The 18,691-nt window shown below is 35.9% G+C and overlaps 1 protein-coding gene across 2 annotated transcripts; it reads left to right on the forward strand.

Moving 5' to 3' along the window:
* The first annotated feature begins 94 nt into the window (after positions 1–94).
* LOC131783141 (zinc finger FYVE domain-containing protein 9) lies at positions 95–18,071 on the forward strand. Of its 2 annotated transcripts, XR_010715873.1 has the most exons (20): positions 95–494; positions 2,441–2,508; positions 3,257–4,485; positions 4,975–5,074; positions 5,367–5,561; positions 5,910–6,137; positions 6,546–6,599; positions 7,234–7,299; positions 7,914–7,987; positions 8,173–8,263; positions 8,353–8,450; positions 8,876–9,002; positions 9,162–9,244; positions 9,788–9,892; positions 10,540–10,687; positions 10,788–10,868; positions 11,820–11,982; positions 12,428–12,701; positions 17,107–17,732; positions 17,769–18,071. XR_010715873.1 is itself a non-coding variant. In XM_059099883.2 (19 exons), exons 2-19 carry the CDS (start codon positions 2,442–2,444, stop codon positions 17,263–17,265), a joined length of 3,342 nt encoding a protein of 1,113 aa, XP_058955866.2. In that variant the 5' UTR covers positions 95–494; position 2,441; the 3' UTR covers positions 17,266–18,071. The 2 variants fall into 2 exon arrangements, 1 of the variants encoding a protein (XP_058955866.2); XM_059099883.2 differs by having other exon boundaries at positions 17,107–18,071.
* Positions 18,072–18,691: the final 620 nt, after the last annotated feature.

The following is an 18,691-nucleotide window of genomic DNA, read 5'->3' on the forward strand; positions in this document are numbered from 1 at the left end:
CCAAGGTAATAAAACAAATGTAAAAAAACAGATTAGAGAAGAAATTGCGGCAACATTTTTTAGTGGGAATATATTTTCAGAAATCAGGGTAAGTGAAGAAGGAATTCTCATACGCCTTGGCTGAGAAAAACGTCGTTAGGTTTTAAAAATGGTTGTTGTTGAGGGTTGGTTCCCTTGATCAAAGATTCTTCAGAGTACCAAACGGTTTGATGCTAACTGTTATACCCCCATGGAGTCTTACACAACATATCCTCTAAAGCTAACCGCTGATCGCTTACGTGAGCTCATGGGAGACTCACGAGGAAGGAGTAAGGAATTAAAGCTATCTACGTTGCATAATGAAAATTATGAACCAAAACCGAGATCCTCAAGACTGAATGGTGTTTGTTGCTGCAAGAAAACGTTTTAAATTAATGTTTCGTGGTCTGTCATCGCCAGCTTCATGTAAAAGCCATGTGAAATGATAGACGGAGGCGGAACTTTGGACCTTGCAGGTGAGGTGATCGTGTCAAGCATTCGTTCAATCGTTCAGAAAGGTTGCATGTTGACTTCGCCGTAGTGATTAGCTTAAGTTAAGGAGCTGTAGTTGCTTTAAAGAGAGGATTTTTTTTGCGGCTTGTAATCGAATACCTTTAGCCAAGTCAAAGAATAAATACGCTCTTATTTTATGCATGTAATGAGAACATACTTTGCAATTTTTAAATTTCGTTGCCAACAACTGCGCATTTGGAATTACTAGTTTATTTGAAATTCAATCAAACAGTGCAGCAGTTATTTAATTAAGGTTCATTTGCAATTGCTAATGTTTGCTTTCTTGATGGAAATAAGTTTGCATTTTTTAAGCATTACAACTATTTCTAGACAAACCCGTCGTAGAATATCAACTTACTTATGCAAATTTTACCTTGTCGACTGGGAAACAGTGATGTTGAGAAGTGATGGTGTGAACCATGTTTTGATTATGACGACACAAGAGATCTTATCACATTTCATTTTAAACTTTCACATTTCTTCAGGTTAAAATGATCTTTCAGGAATTAAAAATGTGTCAATACCTTTGAAATATGTTTCAAGAGCAGTGAAATCCAATTTAAACACCTCTAATTTATTGGAATTCCTGGAAGAAAACACTTTATTGTGTCAGAATTATTAGAGGAATTTGAGTATTTTGCTTTTGCTTTTTTTTGCAGTACATTGTGTTATTTTATTTATTTATTTTTTAAAGCTTTTTCTTCATATTATTTTCAAGTTTAGTCTTATTAGTTTTGATATTTTTTGATAGATTGATACAGTTTTGTGAGGGTTTGGTGCTTCTGGTTAACCTTTTAACACTCAAGAGTGACAAGCATCTAATTTTTCCATACAATATCACCCCTGAATCATACAGTAAGGTCATAAGAAAAAAGAAAATTATCAGCAGCTAAAGAAGCTGTTGATTGTAACACGAATTCCCCTTGTCAACATCTGAGGGGAATATAAAGAGAACAGTAGGGAGAATACCTCTTCTGATGTTGGGGTGCAAAGGGTTAAGTTCATTGTTTTAAAAATGCTTAGCTTTCACAGTGTGTTATTCCATCCAGGAGGGGTTCCCAAGGGAATAATTGGCAATCCTGAACTTAGGGAAACTTCTAGGGTGGGGGGTACCTGTTTAAGACTAGCATGTCTTCCAGGGGAAGTAGATGTACTCTTAGTCTCTTCATGTTACAGTTCCTAGGGAACTGCACAAGAAAAGCACAAGCCAGTGAGAGCATCTTGGCCTTCAAGACAAAACCCTTTACACCCTTACATAACCATGCATGATGTCTATAATAATAATTATAGTAATAATTAGTGATAATTTATTGACTTGTATTACACAATTATCAATATATTAACAATGTTAAAAATTCAACTATGTTCAGACCTTAAAGCTAAAAATAAAAATTTTGAGTGGGAGGATGTACATGTAGAAACACAAAAATTACATTCAAATAAGTAGAGAGCTTTTGCAACTAAAAACGTCTCCATAACTTTCTTAGACCAGTTTAAAGATTCAGTGTTTCAGATAGAGCACAGAAGATTGTTCCACAATTTAGGAGCAGCTGTGTGAAAAGAATGATTGCTGAACGACAGTCTATAATTCTTTTAGTACTTCCCTTATGGCACTGGCAATCATTTGTAATATTCTTATCACATTAATGTTTGATTCAGGGGTGATACTGTTACTGTTAGGGGAAATAAGACGCCAAATTCAGAGGCCAAAATTTTTTCACCTTGTTTTACATTTACTTCATAAAAAGCCCTTGTTTCTCCATGCGAGTCTGGTCTTTTCCCAACATCAAACCTGTACACAAAGGGTACTTGAATTCAAGGACTCTTTTGGAGAAAACTTAAGTGGGATGGGGTTTGTGTGTGTCTTGATTTAGTCTATAGCTAAAGTGTCTGTGAAATGTGTTTTCAGAATGGCCAGTGCCTTCGTTCCTGTGGACTTAGACAAACTTTTAGATGAATTTGAGGAAAAGGAGCAAGGTTAGAGTTGTGTCTTTGTTTTGTAAAATGTGAAGGGTACTTAAAGAACAAAAACATTCCTCTTGAAATAATCTGTGAACCAATGTTCTTTTGTGTTAATTTGTTTTTCTCTATTTTTGGATGGAATTACAGCATGGAAGGTCAAAAGCAGGCCAATATTTTTTTAATTTATATTCAAAAAGCTACATGTACCTCAGCCCAAAATTACTTGATGTTCACACATATACACTTATCATCCCTAATCATACAATGAATGAGTTATTTTAAAAAGCTGAAGTAGTTTTTTAATATTATCATTGGAGATGTTGTGAAACATACTGAAAGGTTAAAAGTAAATTATATCATTCAAGTATGAAACTGCTTAAGAATAAGTAACATTATTATTTGGTTTTGTTAATGGTGATATTTTGCAGAAAGGTTCTTTTTTTTCTTTATTGCTATTTTTGTTTTTAAATGTCTGGTGAAAAAAGGCTTGAATTATTGAGATTATTAAACATTATTTGTTACTGATTAACCCCTTCACTTCCAAGACCTCATTAGTAATTCTCCTTACAGTCTGCTGTACAACTCTCATCATTTTACATCAGAGAAATTGGTATTGGATCACCTATCCCAAATTGATATTTTTCTTGATTCTCATCTCTTGTCTGCTTGATGTTGTTTTGATATTGTAGGGATAATTTCTGTCTTGGTCACCCATGGGAGTAAAAGGGCTAATGTTTACGATGCTTTCAATTATGATATTTAGAACCAAAACCAGATCAAACCAGTGTAGTCAAAGTGCCAACTGTTGACAGAAAGCGAATAGCTACACAAAGTTTCCAGTCACCATTCCCTTCAATCCAGGAAGAGGTATTGTCTGATCAGGAATCTGAAAAATATCCTGATGACAGCAAGAATGACATTGATGATGACAATGATGATAGTTGTAGTATTAATGGACTGATTAAAGCAGCTGAAGCTATAACTGATCAAAATGTGGTTGGAAAGACTTTAAGAGATGAACTAGAAGAACTGGAGGAAAGTGTGGTTTACACACCTATTGATAATACTTGGCACGAAAATGCACAGAACACTTCTGAGAGTGTCCACTCTGCTGGGCAGTTTGACTTGAATGGTGTGGAGGACACACACTACAATGCCAGCTCACTTGATAATGAAGAGAGCTTAATGACAACTCTAGCAAGCAATGAAGGAGTATCTGATGGCCAGGAAGCAAGGAGTAATAATTTTGATCATAAAGACGAACAAATAAGTAACAATGATGAGTCAGCTTTAGACTCTGCAGTGGCAGCAAATGGTGTTGCTGAACATGCACAAGATGTAGAATTTATGGGCTGGATTGAAGATACATCCAGAGACAACTCAGAACAGCCTGGAAATGATGAGGCTAGCCAGTGTGTTGTTAATGAATTTGTTGTTTCAGAACAACAAGAAACTCATGAACAATTTATGAACAGCACTGTTTTGCATCCCCAAGATGGTGGTATGTCTGTCGATGATGTAAATTTAACATCATATGACCAAGTGCAAAGTGAAAATCTTCTTGAACCTGGATTGTCCATTGTGCCAGTAGTTGATGCAAATTTTGAAACTTACCCTTCAGAGTCTGATCAAAGTCATAATGTAGGAACACAGGATTTTTATACACAGAATGAGAATGCAGATTCTGGCACCTCTTTTCAAACTGAGCCTTCAATGACAAATTCATATAATTGTAATTCAGAACAGGAGAGTTTTGACACAGGTAATCAGCCTGGTCAAGTTGAACATGAAGAAGGTTCACAGTCTCCTGTATTAACCATGTCATTACAGTCTCACGGAGCAGTAGAGGCTCGCCGCATCACCTCAGGAGAAGCTTGTCTTGGTAGAGTGCCACCCCTATGGGTGCCTGACTCTGTGGCTACTCACTGTATGAACTGTGGGTTGAAATTTAGTGTTTTGAAGAGGAGACATCACTGCAGAGCTTGTGGAAAGGTACTGTGGCTCACAATACACTCTTATTTTTGTGCTGGATAGGAATTTAGAGGAAATCTATTTGTATATATTGGCACATACATGTAATAGTTGATCATTCAAGGTACTCAAAGTGTTACTAACCCTTGAAGTTCCATGAGTGATTGGCTTTAAACTTCTCCCTATAGTATTCATACATTATTTAGCAAACAGGTAATGAGAATATTCAAACTTATCAGATAGAAGTCATTGTCTTGATCTAATACCAAATTCTTGTAACGTATTTACCAGGAAATATTAGCAGCTAGAGGGGGAATTAACATTAAGATCTTAAGAGATAAAGAGTTAACCAGTGTCAAAAAATTACTTCTTTGGTAATATACAACAGAAAGATATAAAACTTTTTTTATCTTGATATTGGCTATTTGAGGTAAGAAAAGAATGTTTTACTACTTATGGACCGTTACTTTTAGTTGATTGTCTTAATTAAGTGAGTTATGTCAATTACAGGCTCTGTGTTCATCTTGCTGTAATATGAAGTTTGTTTTACCATACCTGGACAATAAGGAGGGTCGAGTTTGCCAAGTCTGCTGCAATGCCCTCTTAAGAGGTATCTTATTGTTATCAGTTCTACATAGAGCATCCAATGTTTATTGTCATATCTAAAAGAATATGGACTCATGATTTGTGGTTCTTGTTTGTGTTTGTTTTGGATATGGTGTTTTTTTTTCGCTGCTTGTATGATTAAAGTAAAGAAGTACTCTCTAACTCACAGGAGTTTTAGTTAAGGAGTGCATAGCTTGAGGATAATCTTTTTAGTGTATCAAGCAGATGTTTCATAGCATTTCTTTGGTCAAAGCATCATTTTTGAGGCAAAGTATTGATGATGACTGTAATTTCAGCTCAGGCATTATCAGAAGTGATGGAAAGCCAAGAGGATGACAATCTCAGAAATCATTTTGACAGTGTGCCAGATGATTTGCTCACAGAAGATGTTTTAGAAGAACATGAAGACTTACCAGCTGACCAGCAAGAGGTCTCTGAAGGTGCAGAGGCCATAGGGGATGAACTTGATTCCACAGAGTTACCCAGCCCAGGTGAAGATCGTACTGTATTTAACCCTTCAACTCCCAAGATCTGATTCAATTCTCCCCTCTTGCTGCTACACATTTCCATTTAAATTAGTTATCAGAACTAGGTGTTAAATCAAGATTACAACTTCTACCTGAAAAGTTTAAATATTCTCATCACCTGTTTGCTGGATAATGTATGGGTATTTTAGGGAGAAGTTAGATGTTCATCAATTCTGGGAGTTTAAGGGTTAAATTGCTTCTGTCAACATGATCTCCAATTTTTCTGTAGTCACTCATAGAGCATGTAATTGTGGTTGACGTTTTAAAGTAATACCAGAATTCTGTTGTCTAATGACTGGCACTCATCTTTAGGAGTGGATATGGCCACAAGACCATCTTCCTCTCCCCCAGTTCTTCCTCCTCTACAAATCCCAGTGCTACCACCCACAGATGCACCTAACACTCCATTATCCACACCAGCATCCCCTGCTCTGTCTGACGACAGTGATTGCTTGTTTCGATTGGATGTTGATAATGTGCGGTCATTGTTGCCACAAGATATAACTACACTGCCACCAGTTTTGAGGGTTACAAATGAAGGTGTGTGTAATTCTTCCTAGTGTGATTTGATTGGATGGGAAGGTTGGTCGTTAACCCTTCACTACCTAACATCAGAACTCATATTCTCCTTACTGTTTTTATGCATTTTGTATGGTACTGATTTTAAGTATTTGTTTAACAATCCAGAGCTTCTTCAGTTGTTGATCATTTCCTTCATTCTCATGATCAGAATGTCTTATTCAATGGTGATACTGATGATGAAGGAGAAATTAGATATTGGTTGCTTACAAATTATCTTGATGTATGACTACTCAACCTTATTTCCCAAAGAAGATTCTCAGTATGTACAAGCTGAAACATGGCAAGCTGCTCAGGAAGTCTCTACTTTGAGAGATGAAATAATGATCATTGCTGCTTAGTAACTATAGTATATCTTATCTGTTTCAGAGATATCAATTCAAGAAAGACCTGATCCTGCAGAAATCATGTATCAACTGAAAGGTACAAACTTTTTAGTTGACATTGAGTCAAGAAATGACTCAATGTCTTAAATTGACTTAAATGTTGCTTCTTTCAAAGCAATTAATTTTTGTCTTAGTTTAATGTAAGTGACATTCCTAACAGATCAAACAAGACTTGAAAATTAGTCAGCTAAAAGATTAAGGCTTTTGGGAGAACAGTATGTTTATTAAACATGTGTTGTAGACAGAACATTCATTGATTTTGAAGCAAATGGGTAAGAAAGCATACCTCCCAAAATAATCTCCTTGGAAACTTCTTTCCTTGTTTAAGCCACCATAAGAGCTTTTGTAGAACAATATGATTGTTAAACATAGCAGGAACATTCACTTGTTGTGGCAAAATTGAGGAAGAAAGCATGCTGTACCACCCCTAATATTCTCCCTGGAAACTTGTGTTCTTGTATTAGCCACTATAAGCTAATAATCATAGCAGTGTTGTGGTATTAAAAGCACTAGGTCAGCCTTAAATTTAATGACAGGTCAAGTCGCTTATAAATAATCTCTAGAAGGTCAATAAATCATCAAATAATAAATGTCCAGAGATTTTTTTTTTTTTTGTAGGGAAGTCCTCATAATTATTTTCTCCCATGCTGACAATGCTCTTTTGCTAACAGGTCTTCATGAAACTGTTGTATTCCTGCTGAATAAGAACTTGGTTGTCAAAGTCACTTTAGTGAAATGTAAGTGTGAATTGTTACAATAAATGAACCAGGTGAAGCGTTAGAAGATACTGTTAGATATCAGTTATTGTGCATTCAAGTCATTCAATGTAACTATTTGTCATAACAAAGCAAACTATGTCCACAAAGTTCCAGTAGGTTTTGAAAAGTAGCCATTTACTGTTGGAGAAGCAGTTTCAGTGTACTGAACTCTAGGTTGAGAGGTCTGGTTTGGAGACCTGGCGGGGTCAATGTGTGGTGTTATTGGGAAAGACACTTTGCTCTCACAGTGCTTCTCTCCAACAAGGAGTATAAATGGGTGCTGGCTAACTGTCAGGAAAGCTTGATGAATTGCTGGGGGGGGGGGGGGAGGGGAGGGGATGCTGGACTAACATCCCATTCAGGGGGTAGTAGTAATAATCCTAGTCACTTCATGCTGAGGAAACTTGGATAAGCTGTGGCTGGGTGTGGCACTAGGTGCAAATACAGACTTATTTACAATGCTTGAAAGCAATCTGTTATTCAGCTTGTAAAGATTAATCTGTGGGATAGCATTAATCAAAGGGCCTTGAATTTCAAGAGCACTAAGGACTAAGGACTAAGGATCCTTGTTCACTTTTCTTCATTTCTTCTAGTGAGCTGTTGTGTGAAGCGCAAATGTTGGTGTTTTGTTACTGAAGGAATGGGGGCAGCTAACCAAGAAGAAATGGTAAAGCTGTTACTTAAGTTATAATTGTGTCTTAAGTGTTGAAGTACTGTATCTTATCTGTTCATGGTTAAAAAGGGTCAAAAAATTTTGAGTTTAGTTACTGATTGCAGAGAGATATAAAAAAATTACTGTTAGTCAAAAATTATTGTCATTGTTAGTTAGATTATTGTATTCAATGTTTTCAGGTGGTCCTGTTGGAGTGTCATCGTAAAGAGACAATGCTTCCAAAGGATGTCCTTTCACACTTCAATACAGCCTTTGCATATGCAAAACAAGGTAGGATCTTGATTCCTCTTCATTAATGAGAATAGCAATAATTGTTGGCAGTATTTCTTGGAACTAAGATTTCTTTCAATTGCTGTTAGGTCACACTGTGTCTGAACTTGGCTACACAATTTTTGGTCAACCATTTCTTGGCAGTAGTGACAATGCAGGCTTTTTATATGTAAAACCATCATTTCAGGTATGCTTTGAAATTGAAAGCCTTGGTTCTGAGACTTTTTTTTTCTAGTAAGTGTATTTCGAATAAAGAAAAAAAATTGAAGAGATGTGAAGAATGAAGCTCTGAATGGCATTTGATGCTGCAATATCTTCTCTCTGGGTTACACATGAGAACACAAAACTCAATTAAACATCCCAGGGAAGATTACTTATGGTAATATTATCTTTTTGCTTTCCCAAACTCAGTTAGCTAAAAATTCCTCTGAACTCAAACTTACATGCTTTTTTTTTTTTCAAAGTGCATTTTCAATTATTTTCTATCAAAAAACCCAAACTTTGTTTTAACAGTTTGAGTGGGAAGGTTCTCTTTATTAACAATAACGATATATACACATGTTAGTGTGATGAATGTTTGATATTTTTTTAAATGCAATCAAATCTTTTCAGTGTTTGAAGAACATCCCTGTTCCTTCCACTCCTTATGTCATAGGAGTGTTAATAAAACGCCTGGAATCACCATGGGCCCAACTGTTTCCTTTAAGGCTGCAGCTAAGACTTGGAGCAGAGTTTAGATGTAAGTGGGAATTTGTTTAGTCATAATGAAATCATGCTTTCATCAGAGTTTCTTTAGTTGGCAACCATTTCCTTTATTATGTGACCTGAATTTGTGATTCTGGGGTGATAGTGGACAGCAAAATTAGATGCTTTTGAGACTTGTTTTTGTTGATTCTAGATTATCCCTGTCCATTATTCAGTTCAAGAAGCAGATCAACAGTATATGGTGAAGTTGGACATACAATCATGAATCTGTTAGCAGTATGTGGTCATTGGTTTTTATACTGTACAGTGGTTGCTCTAAATCAGAATCAGTTAGATTTTAATTTAGGATGGGTACTTAGGCAGTGAGTGTTCTTGCACAATGGCTGTCTTGCCAACACTTTTTGAGCTATCTTAAATTTCAGTATCATGAAGTGACTAAGAGTGTTGTTAATCCATCTGCAGGCCCTGGTTGTTCAAAGGCTGGGTAACACTATCCAGCAGTTAGCCTAATATAATTTATTTTGTAAATGTTTATCCACTGAATAGAACTATCTAGCCTTTGAACAATCAAGGTGGGATGGGACAAGAAACAGCAGTTTTGCACCCCTTGAATTATGTTAGATCTCCCAGACAATTTACTAGTAGCTGTCATAATTATTCCAGAGCAGAGAACAGCTCTGTGAGAGTTAAACGTCTCTTTCAGAAACCCAAAATCATGACTTTCCCACTGCTAGATTGTAGACTGTTTTTCATACAGAATATAGCCTTGCTACTGAGTGCAAACTTGCCTTATGCTGTAATAATAATTAATTTTCTTAGGACTTCAAGAATTTCCAGTATACATTACCAAGAGTGACAGGGCTTCTCATACACATGGAAGAAAAGAAGACTTTAGTTAGACTGCCACAAGACAGATATGATGAGGTAACAATTTTGAGTGTTAACCCTCTACACCCAAACATCATCAGTATGCATATTCTCCATACTGTTCTGTATACATTTTCTAAGGAGCTGACAAGGAGAATTTGTCAAGCAATCAAGAGCTGCTTTAGTTGGTGATCATTCCTTTATTTTCACGACCTTAATGTGTGGGTCAGAGGTGATATTGTAAGGAGAAATTAGATGCTAGTCACTTTTAGAAGTTAAGGGTTAAGTGACAATTGAAGTCTTCATGTATTAAGATAGGTAATTTTGTGATTGAAAAGAGGCTGATTAATAAAAAACTTTACCAAAATCAGTAAGTGAAAGGTGCAGTTAGTTTGCCACTTATGGGTATCATGATCATTGAGTTCTCAACAGAGGATATTTCTGGCTGTTTTTTTTTTTGTGTGTGTGTGTGTGTGTGCAATAAATGCTTTGTAATTCAGGAAGAGGAAACGTGAACAGCCTGCAAAATTCCTCATAAGAACCTGAATAATTGTCCACAACTGCTGAAAAAGCACTTTTGTCCAGAATTTAAGGCAGCAAGAGTAGTAACATTTTACCTTTTTGGTAGGAGCATTAACCAAAATCATGAACAGACAATACCTGGTTATCTTTTAGGAAATAGAAGTCTTTGATTCTCTCATCAGGTGGTAAAGATTCTCAATGCCACTGATGAGCATGTCATGGCTCTTGGAGCCAACTTCAGCTTAGAAGCAGACTCACATCTGGTCTGTATGCAGAGTGAACAAGGCTATAAAACTCAAGCCATCAACATACAGAATCAAGCCAGGAAAGGTACATACTGAAGCAGGTGGAAAATGCAACCAGGGTCACTGGCTCAAGTATATATGGTGTATTTTTTTAATGTAACTTCTATTATTTTGGTTTTCTTTAGTAACTGGAGCAAGCTTTATTGTCTTCAGTGGGGCGCTAAAGCCAAGCAGTCCATTCATGGCAAAAGTCAACATTGTGGAAGGTTTGTAACTTGTCCTCTCCACTGAACTCTACTGATGCGTATTCTCCTCACTGTTTTCTCAACATTTCCTGAGGTGCTGTCAAGGAGAATTTGTATAACAATCAAGGTTCTTTAGTTGGTATGCAGTTCATTTAACTCTTGACCTTTATGTGAAATTCAGGGGTGATAATGTGAGGAAATATAAGATACTGTCACCTTTAGGGGTCAAAGGGCTTAATTTAGAGAGAGCTTGAGCCCATTTACCTCTGAGACACAAATGGCAGCCAGAAGTTTGAATTTCTTTTCTATGGGGCTCTCTCTAGATCTTGTGTCTGTATCATTTAATTTGGAATTTGATGTCAAAGCACAGCAAGAGTAGTTTTCTGTCTGTCATATTTTCATTGCCAGTTACTCTTTGTTTGGCCAATGCTTTTACTTCTAGGGGAGACCCAAATGGAATTTCTCCTCACCATATCAGTAAATTTTTGACCCTTTAACTCCCAGAAGTGATTAAAGTAAAACTTCTCCCTACAACATCCCTACATTCTTCAGCAAACAGGTGATGAGAACATTCAAACTTATCAGGTAGAAGCTGTTATCTTGATCTAGCACCAAGTTCTCATAACTAATTTACAAGGAAATGTGTAGCCGCTACAGGCGAGAATTAAAAATCAGATCACTTGGAGTTAAAGGATTAAACAGAAAGGTGTTGAGAAGAAAGAATAATACCCTCAAGTGGATATTGTATGATCGGAAGGCAATTTCTCAAGGCTAAAACTAGAAGAAACAAATGGCAGAATGTTCAGAGAATTTGATGTTTGAAGTGCAAAGGCTATGTTAAATATCAGATTTGTATCATTTTCCAACTCATTAGAACTTAGGGTATTTATAGTAATATCAGTAAGAGCCATTTTGTAGTACTTGCCATTTTGAATGCTTGCTGATTTAATTTTTGTTTTTTCCTTTGCATAGATGGCATTATGGTTCAATTGACGCCAGAAATGATTGAAAAGTTACGACATTCTTTGAAAGAAATGCAGGATTATTCAATTACTACAGGGGTTCCAGGTGGGGCTGGTGAAGAACAAGTCATTGTGGAATGGGCCAGTCGTCAAAGTGCTTCACAGCAAGCCAGGTGCGGTGTAAATAATAAATAATCGATTTACAATTTATGTTGTGCTTATTGCAAGCCTCCTAGCACTTCGCAATTTGAAAGAGAGAAAAACAAGTACTTCAAATAAACATTAAGTGCATTAAAATCCCAACTGGCAGTAAGCAGACTAGTTGGCTATTTACACAGTGCAGATAAGGAGTTGAATATGGGGCAACCAAATATTTAACAAGTCCTGAAGCAGGACTTGTTCAATTTGTTTGATGCCATAATAGTTCATGTACTTGTAAAGATATTGGCATAACTTATGGCCATAAAGGAGACTAAAGTCTTTGACTGTAATTACACACCCTAATGAAATAAATTGTCCTACTAACAACTTTTGAGAAAGGCTCTAAATCCACAATAAAATGCAGATATTACAACTGATTGATTTTTCTTGATTGATATTTCTTTCAAATTTCCACAGTTTGAACAGTCCAATAGATGGTTTACAGCTAGGTTCTTTTCCAAGTGTCAAGGTTCACAGTGGATGTGACTTCACACGCAAGAATGTATTTAGGATACAATGGACAGAGGTGTTCTTTTTAGGTGAAGGACAACAGAGTGCATCACGGGACCTTAATAAACTCACTGGAGAGCTGGCCAAGGCTTTTTGCCAGACACTCGTGCCACACTTGTCTAAAATGAGCTCAGATGGATTCACCTTTGTTGGACTGAGAGTAAATTTGGATCCTGATAATGTAAGGCACATATAACATATGCCACCATTGGGGTAGTTGGCATGAGTTGTGATAAGCTTTGGTAGTTAAGACATATTTTTAGTTCAGGTATCTTTTTCTGTACAGTCATTATTTTCTTGTTGGTCAGTTGTTAAGTCAGTCTGTCTGTCTGTCTGTCTATCTGTCTGTCTGTCTGTCAGTCAATCAGGCAGTCGGTCAGTCAATCAATCTATTAACCCTTTCACTCCCACAAGTGACCAAGACAGAATTTCTCCTTACAATATCAATACAATATCAAGCAGGCAGGTGATGAGAATAGAGAAGAAAATCAATTATGGGATTATTAGTTGATCCAGTACCAAATTCTCTGAACTAACATCATAAGAATTGTGTGGGAGACAGTAAGGAGTGAAAGGGTTAATCAGTAAGTCAGTCAGTTCATATTGTGGCTTCATGCTTGAGAGGTTGAGAGTATGTTGTTGTTCATCTTGGACAAAGGGTGCAGTTACTTTAAATCATATAGTTGAGGAAAAACATTGTCTAGCATATGGTGAGCTATTTGAACTTTTACTATTTACGATATCAGTTCCACCAGCTCACCAATAGGCCAGATGATAACATGCAGTAATTCTTGAATTACAAACTGGTATAATTTATATGAAAAGTTATTTTATGATCCGTTGGAGGACAGATGCAAAGATGACTTCACCATGAACAACATTTTGCTTTACTATCATCCGAAACAAATAGACTCCCTCATGCTGTAGGACTGTATGGTAATAGATCATGGAGGATGACAAAATGTGGTGAGAATGTCAGTGACACTCTCAGTTGTGCCTTGTGCTCCACTTTTTTGTTTTTACCACATTTTGATGTCATCTGTGATCTATTACTAATCAGATGCACCACAACAGGGAATTCATTTGTTAATTTTAGTAACTAATGTTTTATTTGTGATGTGTGCAGTCATATTGTAGCTTCCTGCATTATAGGTTGAGAGTATGTAGTTGTTCATCTTAAACACAGGGTGAAGTTACTTTAAATCATATTTTCCAGGAAATATATTGTTTGGCATGTGGTGAGCTGTTTGGACTTATATTATTGGTATCAGTCCCACCATCTCACCAATATGCTGGATGATAACATGCTTTGATTCATGAATTATGTAACTGTTAGAGATTATAATGCGTTATAGACAGTCAACAGACTGTAGACTTGTTAATTCATGGCAAGATGAAATACACTTGTCACTAGTTACAATAATTTTAAATCATGGTGTTGAGGGAGAATATTGTCTGGCGTAAGGTGAGCTGTGGGAACTCTTATTATTTATGATATCAGTTCATCGTGCTGTAGCACTGTTTTGTAATAAATCACAGAGGATGACAAAATGTAGTAAGAACATCAGTGACACACTCATTTGTGCCTTGTGCTCCACTTTTTTGTTTTTACCACATTTTGATGTCATCTGTTATCTATTGCTGAACAGATGCACTACAACAGGGAATTCATTTGTTAATTTTAGTAACTAATGTTTTATTTGTGAGGTGTGCAGTTATATTGTAGCTTTCTGCATGATAGGTTGAAAGTATTTAGTTGTTCATCTTAGAACACAGGGTGCAGTTACTTGAAATCATATTTTCCAGGAAATAAATTGTTTGGCATGTGGTGAGCTGTTTGAACTTATATTATTGGTATCAGTCCCACCATCTCACCAATATGCTGGATGATACCATGCTGTGATTCATGAATTATGTACCTGTTAGAGATTATAATACATTATGGACTTGTCAACAGACTGTGGACTTATTAATGCATGGCAAGATGACGTATTTTCCAGGAAATATATTGTTTGGCTTATGGTGAGCTGTTTGAACTTATATTATTGGTATCAGTCCCACCATCTCACCAATATGCTGGATGATATCATGCTGTGATTCATGAATTATGGACCTGTTAGAGATAATAATGCATTATGGACTTGTAAACAGACTGTGGACTTATTAATTCATGGCAAGATGACATGTTTTCCAGGAAATATATTGTTTGGCATGTGGTGAGCTGTTTAAACTTATATTATTGGTATCAGTCCCACCATCTCACCAATATGCTGGATGATAACATGCTGTGATTCATGAATTATGTACCTGTTAGAGATTATAATACATTATGGACTTGTCAACAGACTGTGGACTGATTAATGCATGGCAAGATGACATATTTTCCAGGAAATATATTGTTTGGCATGTGGTGAGCTGTTTGAACTTATATTATTGGTATCAGTCCCACCATCTCACCAATATGCTGGATGATAACATGCCGTGATTCATGAATTATGTACCTGTTAGAGATAATAATGCATTATGGACTTGTAAACAGACTGTGGACTTATTAATTCATGGCAAGATGACATATTTTCCAGGAAATATATTGTTTGGCATGTGGTGAGCTGTTTGAACTTATATTATTGGTATCAGTCCCACCATCTCACCAATATGCTGGATGATATCATGCCGTGATTCATGAATTATGTACCTGTTAGAGATAATAATGCATTATGGACTTGTAAACAGACTGTGGACTTATTAATTCATGGCAAGATAACATATTTTCCAGGAAATATATTGTTTGGCATATGGTGAGCTGTTTGAACTTATATTATTGGTATCAGTCCCACCATCTCACCAATATGCTGGATGATAACATGCCGTGATTCATGAATTATGTACCTGTTAGAGATAATAATGCATTATGGACTTGTAAACAGACTGTGGACTTATTAATTCATGGCAAGATGAAATACGCTTGTCACTTGTTACAATAATTTTAAATCATGGTGTTGAGGGAGAATATTGTCTGGCATAAGGTGAGCTGTGTGAGCTCTTATTATTTATGATATCAGTTCATCATGCTGTAGCACTGTTTTGTAATAAATCACAGAGGATGACAAAATGTGGTAAGAACATCAGTGACACACTCATTCATGCCTTGTGCTCCACTTTTTTGTTTTTACCACATTTTGATGTCATCTGTTATCTATTGCTGAACAGATGCACTACAACAGGGAATTCATTTGTTAATATTAGTAACTAATGTTTTATTTGTGAGGTGTGCAGTTATATTGTAGCTTTCTGCATGATAGGTTGAGAGTATTTAGTTGTTCATCTTAAACACAGGGTGCAGTTACTTTAAATCATATTTTCCAGGAAATATATTGTTTGGCATGTGGTGAGCTGTTTGAACTTATATTATTGGTATCAGTCCCACCATCTCACCAATATGCTGGATGACAACATGCTGTGATTCATGAATTATGTACCTGTTAGAGGTTATAATACATTACAGACTTGTCAACAGACTGTGGACTTACTAATGCATGGCAAGATGACATATTTTCCAGGAAATATATTGTTTGGCATATGGTGAGCTGTTTGAACTTATATTATTGGTATCAGTCCCACCATCTCACCAATATGCTGGATGATAACATGCCGTGATTCATGAATTATGTACCTGTTGAAGATAATAATGCATTATGGACTTGTCAACGGACTGTGGATGTATTAATTCATGGCAAGATGAAATACACTTGTCACTAGTTACAATAATATTAAATCATGGTGTTGAGGGAGAATATTGTCTGGCGTAAGGTGAGCTGTGGGAACTCTTATTATTTATGATATCAGTTCCACCAGCTCACCAATATGCCAGATGATAATATGCATTATTAAAAACTAGTTCATTGGATTATGCAATTCAAGAGTTTTCATTGGCATAGCCATCATGGGTTATGAGCCATGACACCATGCTCTACAAATATGATTGTACTTTGTAACATTACACTTGTTCTTACAGAATTAAGTTGGGAGGATTTGTTCATATTTTGAGGTGTTTTTTATAAAACAATTACTACACACATGCTTGTTGGATATGAGATGATTATGGCCAACCCCAGGCTTGTTGGCTATCTTTCATCTCATATCCAATGTGCACTTGTGGAATAATTGTCTAATTCTTAAAGTATGACCTTGTTTTACTTTATAATCTGGGTCTTGCACAACTATGATCAATATGTTAATGTATGTGTACTAAATTGTGATATATCAAGTTTAAGTACTTCCCATACTGCAAATTCTTTAACTTTAACTCCTGGAAGTGATTATCATATAACCTCTTCCTACAATATCCATACATTATTCAGTGAATAGGTAATGAGAATACTGAAACTTATCAGGTAGAAGTTGTTATTTTGATCAAACATCAAATTCTCATAAAAATTAACAAGGAAATCTGTATCAACTAGAAGGGAGAATAAACAATCAGATCTTGGCAGTTAAATAGGCAATGTTGTGTTTTGCAGTTGTGATGCCATGCTAGGTTATGTGCAATGAATAAAATTGTTCTTGTCACTTCTTTAATCTCTCAGGTTGGTTATCTTGCGGGAAGCAATCAGCAGCACCTCCCAGCTAATGTTATGGTGGATCTTGACAATGTTTTAGTTCCTGTGATACATGCTGCTGCAAATCACCAAAGAAGGCATTCGTTAAGTGCAGAGTTGTTGTTTAAAGTTTTGAGGCTGCTTTGACAGACATCAGCAACAATTCCTTAGTAGCCATGTTGGTTACCTCATGAACAAGAAGCAACCCAAAGACAGGAAGAGGTTGAAGGAGCTTTTCAGAGTACTCAAGAAGATTTGGCAGAAAAAGCAGAAAATAAATATGATATCTGTAATAATGTTCTTTTCAAATGAAAATTGGATTTTCTTGGGCTGTGGATTAATTTATTTGAAACACAGCAAGAGATATTGCTGATTCAAACAACTTTTTAATACTTTAACTTAAAGTGAAATTATAAAGTTTGTTCAAGCATGAATCTGATGGAACAGGATATTCTTGTGTACAGTGTGCAATATAAGATTATCTGAAACTTCTCTTGTTCATATTTGGTTCTATGCATGGACTGAAAAGTATATAGCAAGATTGGTGTAACACACTTGGCATATGGTAGTCATTTTAAATCATGGTATTGATGAAATATACTGTCTGGCACAAGGTAAACTAGTTGATCTTTTATTATTTATGATATCAGTTCCACCAGCTCACCAATATGCCAGTTGATAACATGCAGTAATTCTTGAATTACAAATTGGTATAATTTATTTGATAAGTTATTTTGATTATGATGATTTAAAATGATAACATGCAGTAATTCTTGAAGTATAAACCTGGTGTATTTGTGACATTTGTACAGCTCTGGTCCATATTCACAATACTTTTTTTTTTAACATGCAATAATTACATTTTCATCAAGGATCTAGTTTTCATACTTCAAAGACTTAAAACACAATTTTTTAGAAAGATATATCCATTGTAATGAGGAAGGTGGGTGGGGGGGGGGGGGGGGGGTTGATTTATTGTTGTTTTTTCCCACTCTTTGTTATGCAGTTTTACTGGTAGATCAAAAGGGTATTTGTTACATCAGGGCCCTCATTACAAAAATTTCCATTACATCTGGTTTATTTTCCATTCATTTTGTTATTCTGGGGCTAAAGAATGTTCAACATATCACTGGGATTTCATCACAAAAGGTTATAACATCATGAGGTTCTGATGGAAAATTTTAATTTAAGGAACCTCAGTTTTGTAAGGCAGTGTTTCCTTGTGTATTATTTATGTTAAAGCATGGTAACAACCAGGATGAACCATTGTATTGTGTCTGTCATTTCTTTTCTTTAGTAGTCCAGAAGAATTTACATATTAAAGGGGACATTAATTTAAAACTTTATATTGTAAAATAGGCTGTGGTTTGTTATTGCAGTAAATAACACTTTCTAAAGAGAAATATAATTGTTTATCTCACAATGTGTTCACTGCAGATGTGGAGTGCTTCAAAACTTGCATGTACAACTAATATATAGCATCATCACTTTTTCAATTTTTGACAAAGTAACAAGGAACAATATTGTCTGACTAGTTACAGTTATTTTAAATCATGGTGTTGAGGAAAAATTT

This window comes from Pocillopora verrucosa, chromosome 12, assembly GCF_036669915.1.
Source record: "Pocillopora verrucosa isolate sample1 chromosome 12, ASM3666991v2, whole genome shotgun sequence".
In the NCBI taxonomy this organism is placed as follows: Eukaryota; Metazoa; Cnidaria; class Anthozoa; order Scleractinia; family Pocilloporidae; genus Pocillopora; species Pocillopora verrucosa.